The sequence below is a fragment of the Mastomys coucha genome, unplaced genomic scaffold (assembly GCF_008632895.1).
Source record: "Mastomys coucha isolate ucsf_1 unplaced genomic scaffold, UCSF_Mcou_1 pScaffold17, whole genome shotgun sequence".
NCBI lineage: Eukaryota > Metazoa > Chordata > Mammalia > Rodentia > Muridae > Mastomys > Mastomys coucha.
In genome coordinates, this window is record NW_022196899.1 from 32,257,744 (window position 1) to 32,272,830 (window position 15,087).

Here is a 15,087-nt window from a genome sequence, read left to right on the forward strand (position 1 = left end):
TATTGGCCCTGGCATTCCCCTACACTGGGGCACAGAACCTTCACAGGGCCGAGGTCTTCTCCTATTGAAGATCGAATTTGCAATCCTCTACACATGCTGCCAGAACAATCAGAGCCCTCCATGTGCAGCCCTTGGTTGGTGGTTGAGACCCTGGGAGCTCTGAGGGTACTAGTTTACCCTCACCCATCAGAGGACCTGCTACACAGCACTGGCTACCGTCATGCTCACCCAAAGCTTTCACCCAAATACTGCTGCAGCTGCCCTTAGATTATATGAAGAGCTCTACTCAGCCCTGTCATGAAGAGAGAATCACATAAGAGAACCTGCCACAGGACTTCAGGAGCTACTGAAGAGATACTGATTTCATGACTAATGAGCTGTAAAGTGCATAGAACTACTGAGAAACAGCACAGCTAATTAATCCCTAAGTTAGGTCTTACTACAGGAAGTAGGGAAAGACTATTTTTGATTGTGTACATATTCAGGCATGTGTACATGCATGTAGAGACCAAGGAACAACCTCAGGAGTCACTCCTGGTTGGCTAGGCTGGCAGGACAGCGAGCCCTAGGGATCGGGCTGTCTCTGTCTCCACGGCACTGGATTAAACCCATACCTGGCTGGGTTTTGTTGTTGTTTATGTATGGGGATTCTCACATTTGCACAGCAAGCATTTTACTCCCTGATTATCCCCTCAGCTCAGAGAAAGAATTTTCAGAAAAGCCAACATAAGTGGTTTTAAAGCACACCACACCTTATTTTAAATATGATCTTATGGTATGGTGGTGGTGAGAGGCTGAGAAGGCTTATGTAACACTCAGACCTCTGTCCAAGTACTTTGCTACCTACAAAAACCCCTCTTGGTCCAGTTCTGGAGAACACAATACTCACCAGTAAACATTTTAGTGACAGCTCTGCTCTGCTTCCGGGCAGAGCAGAGAAGCAGGAGCCATGGGGGAAAGAACTCGTGATGACCAGCCAAGAGCTCTGCCACAGTCCCAGAGAGGCTAGGCGACGTCTGCTCCCCTTCCACCACATTACAGCCTTCATCCACAGAGTCAACCAACAGGTAGAGGCTCTGTGGGGGTGGCTTCATCCCCAGGAGTGGGAGCAGCACACACCTGTAAGACAGCCACAGAACAGGTCAATGTCACAGAGAGGGCACTGGAATTCACAGTTCAAATGATTAGTTAGAATGCTATAAAAGTAAAGAGATTGCAGATAAAAATGTATCTTGTATGTAATTCATTTCACAAAAGCATCAGCTTCCATAGTACAGTGTGTATTGTATTGCGCACTTGCCTGTGTGTGTGCTGTGACTCAGCATAATTAAGGATATTAGGAACTGGATCAAGCTGGATTTCAACACCATTCCTGGTGTTCTGAGTCAATAATAAAATGCTTAGATGATTCTGAATGTGCTAAATACAGAAAGACAGATAAGCTTTGAAGACACCATAGCAGGAAGAAACCTATTGCCCTTGTTTGGTTTTTGTTCAACTTGACACAAGCTAGGGTCATCTGGGAAGCAGCAGCCTCAACAGAGAAAATGACTCCACTAGACTGGTGTGTGGGCAAGTCTGTACTGCATTTTCTTGATAATCAGTTAAGTGGGAGGACCCAACCCTGGGAAGTACAGGAAAGTAGGCAGAGAAAGCCACGAGGACCAAGTGATTAAGCAACACCCCTCCATGGTATTTGAGTCAGTTTCTGCCGTGAGTCCCAGCCCTGGTTCTGCTCAGTGATGCCACATAGACAAGTTAAGATGAAATAAACCCTTTCTTCCTCAAGTTCATTTGGTTATGGTCTTTATCACAGTGATACCAACCTAAATGAGACAGAAACTGGTATCAAGTGACCAGAACTACTAACAGGAAACCTTCCCTTTGCTAAGCAACTTGACAATTGATACTGGCTAGCTGACACTGAAGAATCAACCATGATAAAGAAGAGACCAGCATCACTGAGTTCAGTGAAGTCTTCCGGGTGAAGTGCTTCCTCAGGGTCAGAACCCAGAAGGTGTGGTGCAGAGAAGGCTAAGTCTGCGCCTAAGTGCTAGCGACTGAACTTGGCAACGTGTAAGAGTTTCCCAAGTGCTGCTGGTTCTGAAGGTATGAAGACATTGTAGAAAACAGCTGAGGCTTGGCACCGTGAGAGGCCAGAAGAGGCCTCAGTTGCCTTAAAAAGCCCCAGGATTAAAGTGGTCACATCGAGATGAAGCTTGGCACCATGTGACAGGGCCATAGTCCCTGAAAACATCTCACGAGAGACAACGGTAAAGGCAATGGAGACCTCAGCACTTTCGAGATGTCAGTATGAGATGATCACCAAGGACACCAGCAGCTGTGGAAGGGAACAAGCCTGAGACTATGAGACAAGCTGCGTACACTGTGCATTGACAGAGTTGGAGAAGTAGAGCTGCCTAGACACTTTGGAGCCCAGAAAATTGTGAGTTTCATTTGAACTTTAAGCTATTTACATTGCTGGAGCTTGGTTTTGCTTTCATCTGTGACTGTGCCCTAATTCTTCCCTCTTAGAGGGTTTTGCTTGTTTGTTTTTTGTTTTTTAAATTTTTACAGGTCCTCATTTATGAGACTGACTTAGTTAGGGTTACTCTTGCTGAGATAAAACACCATGACCAAAAGCAATTTGGGCAGGAAAGGGTTTATTTCACTCACAGTTCCATATAACAGTCCATCATCAAAAGCAGTGGAGGAACTCAAACAGGGCAGGAAGCTAGGGGCAGGAGCTAATGCAGAGATGATGAAGGAGTGCTGCTTACTGACTTGATTTTCCCAGGCTTGCTCAGCTTGCTTTCTTATAGAACCTAGGAACACCAGCCCAGAAATGGACTCACCCACAATGGGCTGGGCCCTACCACATCAATTACAAATTAAGAAAACGGCCTATAGGCTTACCTACAGACCAATTTTATGGAGGCACAGTCTCATTTGAGGCTCCCTCCTCTCTGATGATTCTAGCTTGTGCCAAATTGACATAAAACTGGCTAGCACATTCAGTCTCTTTAAAATATCCAAGTCTCCCTAAAAATCCAATGTCTCTGGGCTGGGTAGTTTTATGTCAAGTTGACGTAGCTAGAGTTATCTGAAAGATGAGAACCTCAATTAAGAAAATGCCTCCAAAAGATCCAGCTGTAGGGCATTTTCTTAATTAGTGATTGATGAGGGCAGGGCCCACTGTGGGCGGGGCCATCCCTATGCTGGTAGTCCTGGCAAGCCATGATGGCAAGCCATGATGGCAAGCCATGATGGCAAGTCAGCAAACATCACTCTTCAGTAGCCTCTACATCAGTTCCTACCTCCAGTTTTCTGACCTGTTGGCATTCCCGTCCTGATTTCCTTCAATGATGGACTATGATATGGAAATGTAAGCCAAATAAACCGTTTTGTCCCCAAGTTGTCTGGTCATAGTGTTTCATCACAGCAACAGAAACCCTACCTAATTCAAAGTGCTAGACTTTAAAAAAAAGAAAACAGAAAAAAGACTGTTGGTTCACATTGCAAATAGTAAAATGATACCATGGGGACATGTCACATCTCTCTCGACCAGCAAAAAAGACGCGACTCCTTGAGCTCTCCTCCAAGCAGTTTTTAATCAGGTTCCTTGAAAAACTTCTTCTGACTGATCCCAGGAAAAGCCCGCGCAGGCTTAAGTATTCCTGCCCAACCAACCCCTGGGAGCCATGTAGGTACAGCAGATAGGCCACTCATGCATAAGCAGGTGCGACTGACAAGCACAGCCAATTAAGGACTTGCTTATCATTGAGAGTGCTCGCTGTCGGGAGCGGAAAGCAGGAGCCTGCGCCATCTTTAAAGCACTGCCCACAGCAGCTCTCCACAGGGACAAACAGAAATGAAAAGGTAATGGTTTAATAGTTATTTTGTATGTGTGTCAAGTTGACAAGGGCTAAAAGTATTTATTGGTTAGTTTCTTATCAACTTAACACAAGCTAGTCATTCAAGAAGGAACCTCAACTGAAAAAGTGCCTTCATCAGACTGGCCTGTAGGCAATTCTGTGAGGGCATTCCTTGATTTGTGATTGTTATGAAAGAGTCTACCACTGTGAGAGGTGTTACCCCTGGGTAGACAGTCCTGGGAGAAAGCCAGAGTAACAAGCCAGCACAAAGCACTACTCCACGGCTTCTGCTTCAGATCCTGCCCTGACTTCTTCATGATGGACTACAACTGCAAGCTGAAATAACCCTTCTTTCTCAGGTTGCCTTTGCTCATGGTGTTTTAGCACAGCAACAGAAGAGCAGCTAATACACTTATCATGTGATCATTGGTATTAACAAGTGTTCTGTGAACATTTTTCACAGGAGATCCGTGCGTGGAGAAGGTCTAACCCTACTCACTCTGAGAGTCTGTAAAGTAGTAATTTCATTACCTTTCCTTGCAGCAGTGCACACTACAATGAAGCCATCTGTTTTCCAGTCTACACTGTACTTATTTAGATCTGCTAAGATCACCTGCGAGGCTCTGGGGGACCTTAAGGAACAAAGGCCCCATTCTCTGGATGCTTACAGTCTAAAGAGAAAACAAAATAACGACATCGAGCAAGCCTACTGTACACTGACCGCTGCACCTTACCCTACCTACTGTACACTGACCACTGCACCTTACCTTACCTAGTATACACTGACCACTGCACCTTATCTACTGTATACTGACTACTGCACCTTACCCTACCTACTGTACACTGACCACTGCACCTTACCTTACCTACTGTACACTGACCACTGCACCTTACCCTACCTACTGTACACTGACCACTGCACCTTACCCTACCTACTGTACACTGACCGCTGCACCTTACCCTACCTACTGTACACTGACCACTGCACCTTACCCTACCTACTGTACACTGACTACTGCACTTTACCCTATCTAGTACTCTGTCTGATGTGAACACAAAAGTTGGTTAAAAAAACAAAAACAAAGAAACAGTAGTGCAGGTTAGTTCAGCAGTTCCCCAAGAACACATCTATCACATGGACCTAAGATCTCTGTTCTCAGTATTTTTTTTTCTTTTTTTGGTTTTTCGAGACAGGGTTTTTCTATGTAGCCCTGGCTAGCCTCGAATTCAGAAATCCACCTACCTCTGCCTTCCAAATGCTGGGATTAAAGGTGTGAGCCACCACTGCCTGGCTCTGTTCTCAGTATTTACCAGTCACAGTCCCATGAGCATCTGAATGAACCTCAGTGTTTCCAGTTCTACCGATAACCCACTCTGCAGTAGAAACACTCGAATGCATGCAACCTGGGAAAAGAACTGACTGCACATCTCACACAAGATGGTGCCACTCCAACCAAAAAGGAAATAGAAACAACAGGCTAATGGATTCAGATAGCCTTCCTTCCAAGAAAATGGACTATCCAAAAGGCTTTGTGTCTGAGTCTATCAAAATGGCTTTCTAGAAAAGATTGTAGGGATGTAATCTAGAACTTGGATATGGGAAAGAATCCAAGAGTGCACAGGGGAATTCTGGAAGTGACAGGATTGCTTTATACCACCACTGACTCAAAATCATACAACTGTACAAGAGTCACTATTACTGCATGCAAACCAAAAACATTTAACATGATATACAATAAAATACGCAAGAAACATATAACAAATCTCTCCTGGTAATGTGCCTCTTGGTGTGGGAGTCTGAGTTCTCTGTGGCAGCTGACTCTGTTCTTCACACACTAATGCTGAGCAAGTCATTAAACAGAAAGCCCTTTGTTCATGGGCTGGCCTGGTCAGGGCCTTCAATCCCATCATTACCCCTCAAGCTACCAAGGTCCCCACTGCCCTGGCAGCATGCTGAGTCCAACCACAGGTTTCTGTTTCCAGGCCCTGACCAATAATTACTGCTTACCCATTCGCTCCAACTCTGTGGGCCTTCTTGTGGGCCTTAGAACAGGCTCTCTCTCGTGCCAGAACCCTCCTCATATGCCTGCAACCATGCTCACTCACTCTCTTCTCCACCCCCAAAGTTCAGCTCAAAAACACACACAGAGGGCTTGGGATAGAACTGCTCACTCTACAACCTGGCCCAGGGAGGGTGCTGCAAATACACCCTGCTCAAAAGCCCTCAACAACTGGGAGTAATCAGCTCACCAAGGAACTGGTAGTGTGGCATCTACCTTCCTGATCTCTAGGGAAGGGAAAGGATGGTTAGGTGAACTGACCTTTGCCCTCCCAATAGCTGACCCAGGACCCTGCGAAAGGATCACTATAAATGTTTGCTGGGTGAGTGATTGAGTGGTCTAATATATTTATAAAGATTTCCATCCCCAATGTACAAAAACCTCACAACACTCAAGAATCAGATACCTACAACTCCAGAACAGTGCCTCCATTCCCAAATGTGAACACAGACGACTCACTTCTGGCTTCCACTCAGCTCCTGTGGGCTCGTGGTGGTTGGCTTTATGTGTCAACTTGCCAGGGCCACAGGATGCCCACACACAGTCTTCTGTTCTGATGATTCTGAGGTTAAGGTCCCAAAGGTTGGCTCTCCTCCAGTTAGCTGAAGGCTAACTGTGTGACTGCCTGAGTAGAAGTATCAGTTTACTCCTCTCTTCAGGTTCAAAAACTCATCTGTTTGGATCTTAAGGAAAATGAGCTTTGCAATGAGAACATGCACCACCCGCTGCCCTGACTCAGGTCAGCCTTCCTCAGTCTCCAGCCTATTAGCTGCATGTCTTGCAGCTTCTCAGCATCCATCACCATGGAACTGATCTCCTTATAATTAATCCATTTATTACACCTTCTATGGAGCATTCCAACACAGGCTTACTCTAAAGCCACTTACATGTACTCTCTTATGTACTCTGAAGATTTCTATGCAGATTCCATACTTGGACCTACACAACCTGTTTCTACCAGCTGTCCCTCTCTACAGGGTCCTGTGAACTCACTGTGCTCCACAGCACTGGAAAACAGACCATTTTGTGATTTCTTTCAGGGTTAGGTTGTTGGAATAAACAAATGAAAATGTTTCCAGAGAACTCTGAGCCTACAAAGATAAGCACTGTCATGTATTCCAAAAAGGTAACCCAGCTGCAGGGCATCTGTGACCCACAGACTCGGCAGGGTTGTTACATGACACTGACAGTCCATGTCACAGTGGAGACCTGAGCTTCTCAGACATGAGGAATGTTCTAAGAAGTACCCATGCCAGCTCTGGGGGTCCAGTTTCAATAAAGCAGAAGCAGAGCGACCTCCATTTTTGAACCTCCATTTGAGACAAACATTTATACTCAATGTTCGGACATGGCTGAGCTACAAACCTCAGTTGGCATGACCTTGAATGGTGCTGCTGCCCCAAAGCTGAGGAGAAAAATCCAAATTCTGAAAAAAAAGTTGTATGTGTATGTGAACACTTAGTTTAAAAGGCATTTACAAAAACACATACTCAGATATTAGGGTGGGGAGACAGCAGCTAAAAAAAAAATAGCCAAAAATGGGAAAAGCCAACAACAACAACAACCCTAAATCAAATGACTACAACTATTTCATGTAGATTGCATTAACTTTGCAAATACATTTTAAAAAGGTAACATCCTACAGTGACCTCTATAGGCTCCCTGTGCTGGCTAGTTTTATGTCAACTTGACACAAGCTGAAAGGAAGTAACCTCAATTGAAAAACTGCCTCCATAAGATGGCTGTGGGGCATTTTTTAATTACTGCTTGATGAGGGAGGGACTTAGTCCATTGTGGGTGGTGCCATCCCAGGGCTGCTGGCCCTTAGTTCTATAAGAAAGCAGGCTGAGCAACCCATGATGAGCAAGCCAGTACGCAGCACCCGCTCCATGGCCTCTACATCAGCTCCTGCCTCTAGGTTCCTGCCCTGACCTTCCTCAGTGCTATCTTTCAGGTATAGACTTAACTGGAAGTGTGAGCTGAAATAAACCCTTTCCTTCCCAAGAAGCTTTGCTCATGGTGTTATATCATGGCAACAGTAATCCTAACTAGGACAACTCCCATTCCCTCAGCACTGGTGCTATTAAGCAATTCCTGGTATTTTTATATACAACAGAATACCAGAATCCTCTACTAAACTGGGGTGGGCAGACATTAAAGTCACGGATCTCTGTCTAAGAGTTGAGAATGGAAAGTGTGGCTGGCACATGCATCTAAAGCACACTGCATTAACTCTGCTTCCTCCATAACAGTATTACTGGATTCTACTCCATAAATACATCCTTCTCTTCAGGCTTGGGACTGTGGAGAGGACATGAGCAGGAGGAGGGATGAAGACGAGGAGCTAGAGAGGGCCTATGAATTCAGAGCATGAGTGGCACTGCTCTCACTTTGTTCCTGCTGACCTCACATTGTGGATACGTACACCTCTCTAAACACTCGCACGTGAGCCTTTCTTTCTTTGGGCTTCGGCAAAGTACTGCTTCAGTGACAAGTGGCCCATGACTGAGGTTTTAGAGGAAGGTTATCCCATTTCTGCTTAAAAATGTGTGATAGAAAAATCTGAATTATAGGGCTAAATGGGATGGCTCAGTGGGTACAGTATCTGTTGCACAGTCATAAGGGCCAGAGTCAGAAACCCCAGAAATCACGTGAAGTGTGTATCTCAAAACACAAAACTTCTAAAGGAAAACTAGACTTGGAGTTAGAAGAATCCTCAGAAGTTTGAAGGCTAGCTACTCTGGAGTACACAGTGGCAAACAAGAAAATGAAGACAGGCAATGAGATTTTCCACTAGCTTCCACACATGTGCCATGGTGAATGACTTGCATGACAGGTACTAAAACTAAGCTGTTGTGATTCAAGGGGAGCATAAAGAACTAAGATCCTCAAGAATTTAACACTCAAAATCCACAGGAGACTCGAAATTCCAGGGCTGAAAGGTTTTCAGGTCACTAGGGCATGCCCTTAAAGAAGTCACTGGGACACTGGCCTTGTCTTCTCTTTCAATACCCAGCCATAAGGACAGCGGCTGTACTTTGAACATGCTCCACCACTGCTGGATAGCACCACGCTCAGCAGAGACCTAAGCATAATGGGCTCCCTTGCTCAGTGACTAGAACTTCGAAGTCTGTGAGCCTAACCAGCCTTTGTCTTTGAACTGTCCCCCCACCCCAGGGTTTGTCAGTGTGATGTTGCCACTTGCAGAGTGTGAGACCACACACTTCCAATGCTAGAGTCTCACGTCTCTCTCCTCCCTGCAAACTTCAGTGTCCAAAGATTATTTACATAAGAGCTGAGGGGCTAGCTCAATGGTGGAGCTCTTCAACCCAGCATGTGTGAAGGTCATTTACATAGCGGTTAATGCTAGATATAGCATGTTCTAAATGATCTTGGACTATATACTAACATATGTGGCAGTCACTTTACTAATAAATTATTCAATTCTTTAAAAGAATTCCAGACTTTAATAAAAATATTTTTTTCTGGGAGCTTATTTTTTTTTACAGAAAATAAAATTACCAATAATTTTTATCTTGTCTTTTCTTGGGACAACAAACTTAGATTGTGTTTTCTTTTCTTAAAAAGAAAATCATCCATCCAATAAATTAATACATTTGTAAGAGGTGAAAGAAGGTGATGGTGGTAGCTGCTATTTCCAATCAGTTGAGGATAAAATACTATTTATTCACTGAACCAACAGTAACAACAACCAGAAAGGTCGGGCCAGTTTCTGAAATCTTAACCAAGGCAAATATGGAATATGAAAGCATAAAGAACATACAGCAGGCAAAAGACACACAAGCATCAGAAGCTTAGCTCTGAGTGAATAGAGCCCAACCTCTCCCAGAAGTATGCAGTGGCAGCCAGAGACTTGCTGGGCCTGCAGGGAGCACACAAAGCTAGTCTCACGAAGGCAGGAACTGACTGTAAACACATCTGTTCCAATGCTGAACAGAGAAAAACTGATACCAACTTGGGGTAGTGACTTTAACTTTCAAATTGCTACTGTCATTTGTACACTGAGGCTTAAGATGCCAGCAAGCAGAACGGAGAGTCTGGGGATCCAGACAGAAGATGGGCATAAAAGTTATACAGGATGGCCAGAAAGTGGCCATTCCAGACCAGACATAGTACTGATGTCTTAAAGAGAAGTAATTTACAACATCACCTAGGGACTTAGAAAAATTATACTATTGTTTACAGGTGCAGACCAAAAACCTGCTTGGCTCACCAAGAAACTGGGCTAGGAATCCAACCCACAGGGCTGGTAGAGGTCCGTCGGGTTTAAAGAGCAAAATGCAAATCTGAAGGGTTCAGCACACAAGATTCGTTTTCCCCAAGGTGTGTTTGCTAAGTTCTGGACAGTGTTTAAAAGGCTGAAGAAAGGAGGCCAAGTGTGTCTGCAGGCCAGCGGGAAAGCTCAGTCCACATGCTGGAAAAAGAATTCTGCTTACTTTAAACAAACAACACTCAAGAGAGCTGGAGGAATCTGAGGCTGGAAAGGGCAGGAGGCTACAAGAGCTAATCTAAGCATCACTAAGGAAGAGCAGAACCTCTGAGATTCAAGGAGCTGAGATGCCCCCAGGAGCTGGTCAAGAGTGAGACAAACTATACCAAAGAAGACAAGTGCTCCAGAGGCTTAGCAAAGATCACAAAGAAACCCAGAGCACCTGAGTCCCAACAGCACTGCTGGCCCAAGGATGGAAAGGCCATCACTGATGAGGGACACTAACAGGACACTGCTGCGCTCATCCAACTGACACACGTCAGTGACCTGTGACATGTCAACACACTGACATACACTTAAATAATTTACTATGGGGTGGGGGGCAGGAGGGATGGCTCAGTGTTAAAAAGTGCTTGGTATTCTTGCAGAGGACAGGTCACATAACCATGCTGGTGTCTGTAACTCTCGCTCCAGGGAATCCAAAACCATCTTCTGATTTCAAATGCACAAATCCACTTCAGACACACACGTACACATCATCAAAAAGTAAAAACAAACCTCTTTTTCCCATTTTATGTACATGAATGTTTTGCCAGTACATTTATATACACCATGTGTGGGCCTAAAAGACCAGGAAAGTATCGGATTCCCTACAGCTAGCATTACCTATGGTTGTGAGCTGCCACGTGAAAAGCTAAGAATGGAACCAAGGTCCTCTAGAAGAGCAGACAGTGCTCTCAACTGCTGAGTCACTTCTTTAGCTCGATAAAATCTTTAAAGTAATTATTATGGACCTGGCAAGATGGCTTCGTGGGTAAAAGCATTTGCTACCAATCTGAAGACCTGACTTCAATCCCTGTTGCCCACTTGATGGGAGAACTGACCTCCACACAGGCGTCGTGGCATGGCTATGCCCCCAGATATACATACATGTATAAATAAATACATGTTTAAAACATAATAGTGTGGATTAGTAACCTACTGGCACAAGAAACAATAGATAGCCAGCTCAATAATCCAGGTACTTTCAGCATTCCGGCTTCTAGACCCATTCCATACCATCTAACACACAGTACCATATAAAAACGGGCATGTGTCAGAAAACAGCTTCATTGGAGTGCTCCAAACTAGCCCACTCTGGCTCACAGCTTCAGTTTTCCTCTAACCATGGCCATGGGGGACAGATTCACACCCTAGCTGGAAATGTTCTCTCTACTCATGTGTTCTTCAGATTCCACCAACCACACATACTCCACAATTCCCAACGTTCTACTATCTCCCACGAATCAGCGCAACTCTTCTTTATTACTCCTCTCCTTCCGCCCTTCTTCTCTGCCTTTGGCAAGCAATCCAAGAGCCCACAGCTTCTCCTGCCTCTGCTAGATGTCAGCCCTGCATCACATCAGTCTCCTGGGTACTTAGCCCTAGCATTCATTCACAATGCCAGTGGCTGGAGCTTTCTCTTGCTATGGAGATGACCTGCCTGTCACTCACTCCCACACATGATCCTCAACTTACAGGAATACTATACCACTGACACCTTGTGCATGATCCAATCCCCTGTTGCAGTAATTCCTTCTTCATGCTTTAACAACCCCTAATCAGAAATCAGAAATCCCATCAAGTTCTGAGCCTCATGTTATTACTCTGCCTGCTCATTAGTGGCCTTAGATGCCATTAACATCCCAGGCAAGCAAGCTCTGGCTGAATCTGAATTGCTTGCTCGCCTCCTGTGCTTAGATGCTGGAGTTCAGCTTTTTCAGAACTGCACCTTCCAGCTTCCAGCCCTCACTGGGCTCCTCCCTTCAGCCTCTATTTTGCAGTAACTCAAAATTCCAGCCCGCCAGTTTCCAAGCCAAGATCCCAAGAGGGAAATCTTGTTTTATTTCTGTCATAACTCACATCCAACAAGCTCGCAGGCCAATCTGAACCCAAACTCAGAATACACGTCTGCTGGGCTCTCCATTCTCCCAGGTCTAAGCAGCAGCATCTGCACACGGATGGCCACACTGGCCACTTACTGCCTTCCTTGTCTTCTCAGGACATCAGTCAGTGGGACCTTATGAAGCCTCAAGTCAGATTACTTCTGTCTAAAGAGCTTCCATGACTTCGATTCTACTCAAAGAAAACAAACATAAACAGACCTATGTCCTTGCAGCTATCTAAAGCTCTCTCGGGATGTTTCCGCCTCCCACTGTCTGCCCCTGTGAGCTCTCTTGCAGAAGAAATATTCCTTTATTCTCAATTTCACAGTCTCTGTGTTCCTAGACATTAAACCAACTCCTACTGAGGCTACAACCTTGTAGTTGGTATCTCTTGGGTCTGAAGCTCCTGTCAAACTTCCTTCTAAACATCCTAAGTAGCCATATATGATAGCGCAACCCTCCACTCTCCCAGCCCTAGCTCCTGCATTGGTTTTCTATAAAACACTGTTACCTATTGTCTTAACTTCTGCGCTAATCACCTCTGCTAGCTAGCAAAACAAAGCCAATAAACAGAATATTTGTCACATCTGCTTACTGCAAGCCCTAGGACAGGACCTGGAGCATTCCTCTCTCATCCAATATGAATTAAAGAAATGAATGAACCAAAGTACAACAGCGGCCTCAGCAACACTGTGTAGCTAAGGCTGCTCTTCAGAGGACTGGAATAAAGTTCTCAGCACCTAGATCAACTGGCTCACAACTGTAATTTCAACTCCAAGGGATCTTACTCTCTCTTCTAGTCTCTTCTGATATCTACTCATGTAGCATATACTCACACAGACAAAAACACATATGCATAAAAAGTAAAATAAATCTTTTTTAAAAAAATCACACATGAAGATGCTGCTTAATGATTCTAGTTGTACAACACAATCCACGCTGTTCCTCTCTGAGGTCCCAGACATCCCAGGCCTTGCACCTCTCAGAGAGGCACAGTGAGGTGAAGAAGGACCTCCTTAGCTGTTCTTACTTCCATTCCCCCAGAATATGGGAATATTCTGGCTACAGCAGGGGGATGGTATAAGAGAGATTTGATCATCAACAACTTTATAATACATATAGTTAAAGGTATAAACTGTTTCTCACACAAAAATTCAGAATCGAATGTGGTTCAAACAATAAAAATTATATCAACATAGCCAAAATTAGAATGTCATATTAAAACAAGTAGTTGACTGTTAGTTTAACAGTAATTGGCTCTTAATAACTCTAACTCTAGCAACCACATACTCTACTCCCTCAAAAAGGTAGTCAGAAAGTCAAAATTAAAATTAAAATAACTCCCGCTCTCGTGGGATCATTAAGGAATAAAGAGCAGAGTGGGATGGTGAGATGGGGGCTCGCTGAGGGAGGAAGCATATCTTGGTGGATGGGAGAAGGCTTACTAACTGGTTCTATGCCCTAAGCATGAGCCCTGCCTGGCACTACAGTTAAACAGGACAAGGACTGAGGAAGAAGGCTTCGGAAGACTCTGAGGAGGTAAAGTTACAAAGAAGTGATTCCAGGAGGGACAGCCATGCAAAAATGTGTTGGCTGTAACATAACCTGATGGGATAAGGACACTGACTCAAAAGCAAAGAGGGTCAAAGCATTACAGGGCAAGGTCAAAGGCCAAGACCAGCAGGAGACCCCGGAGAGCTCGGGTTTTCTTCTACTGGTGGTAAGGGCAGCTGGCGGGTCTAAGTGACGAGGTAACATGACCTGACTCGATTTCTGATGGTCTAGGGAGCCTGCTGTAGTTCTGGCAACATAGGATTTAGTTATGGTGGGAAGTGGAAACAGCAGGTGTTGGCTTAATCTTGGAGGTAGAACAAGTTGCTGACAGACTGGGTGAATGGATGAGTGACACTGACTAATACATGACTCCCAGAATTCTAATGCAAACAATGACTTCCATTTGAAATATTCCTTTCTTCCTAGCTTTGCAGTTATTGTCATAATCATGGTCTATACCTTCCCATAACAATTATGTACACTCTCTCTTGTGTCTATGTGTGTATTTTATCTACTCCAGGCATGAGGTCAGGTTACAGCTGAGATCCTGTCTCCATAACTGTCATCGACTCCATAACTGTCATTGTCTCTGGGCTAGCAGGGCAACCAAAGCACATTCACATCACAGTTCTGTTACCATGGTGATGGCAAGAAGCACCAGAGAAAAAGCAGAACTGAAGACCCTGTTCAGGCCTCACCTGCCACCATGGTGCAGGCCTCAATCCTGAGAAAACCAGAGGTAGACATATCTCTAGAACTCAGTTGCTTCAACTGTGGATTGCAGCTCCATATGGGGTCCCATAACTTTTATAACAAACTTTGATTTTTAAATATACAATAACCCCAAATTAGCTCAACATAAAATTTGGACTAAATCCAGGGTATGTCTGGCAGCATGCCTATATGTGTCACAGGGCTTCAAAGAAGCCTTGGCTCTGAACATGGGACATGGAAACTCTGCACTGTGCACACTGTTAGGGCCAAGGCCTGAAACACTTCAGCTTGGATTAATAACGTGCATTATGAATCACCTTATTTCACCTCCACTGACAAAGCCTTCTGCTCTTACAGAAACATGGCAGCTTAATTATGAAGAACAAAGTCTTCACCTGCTTTCTTACTTCATTCCTTGGCATGTATCAAATTAGGGTATCTCTGGATTGTATTAGGTTTTTTTTTTTTTTTTTTTTTTTTTTTTTTTTTTTTTTTTTTTTTTTTTTTTT

At 44.5% G+C, this 15,087-nt stretch overlaps 1 protein-coding gene across 3 annotated transcripts in view; it reads right to left on the reverse strand.

Moving 5' to 3' along the window:
- Nucleotides 1-15,087, reverse strand: part of Ankrd50 (ankyrin repeat domain 50) — a 36,422-nt gene that overhangs the window by 13,006 nt on the left and 8,329 nt on the right. For all 3 annotated transcript variants that reach the window (XM_031376673.1, XM_031376672.1, XM_031376674.1), the window contains one exon: nt 890-1,119. In XM_031376673.1, the coding sequence (XP_031232533.1) occupies nt 890-1,119 (230 nt within the window). The remainder of the gene's footprint in view (nt 1-889; nt 1,120-15,087) is intronic.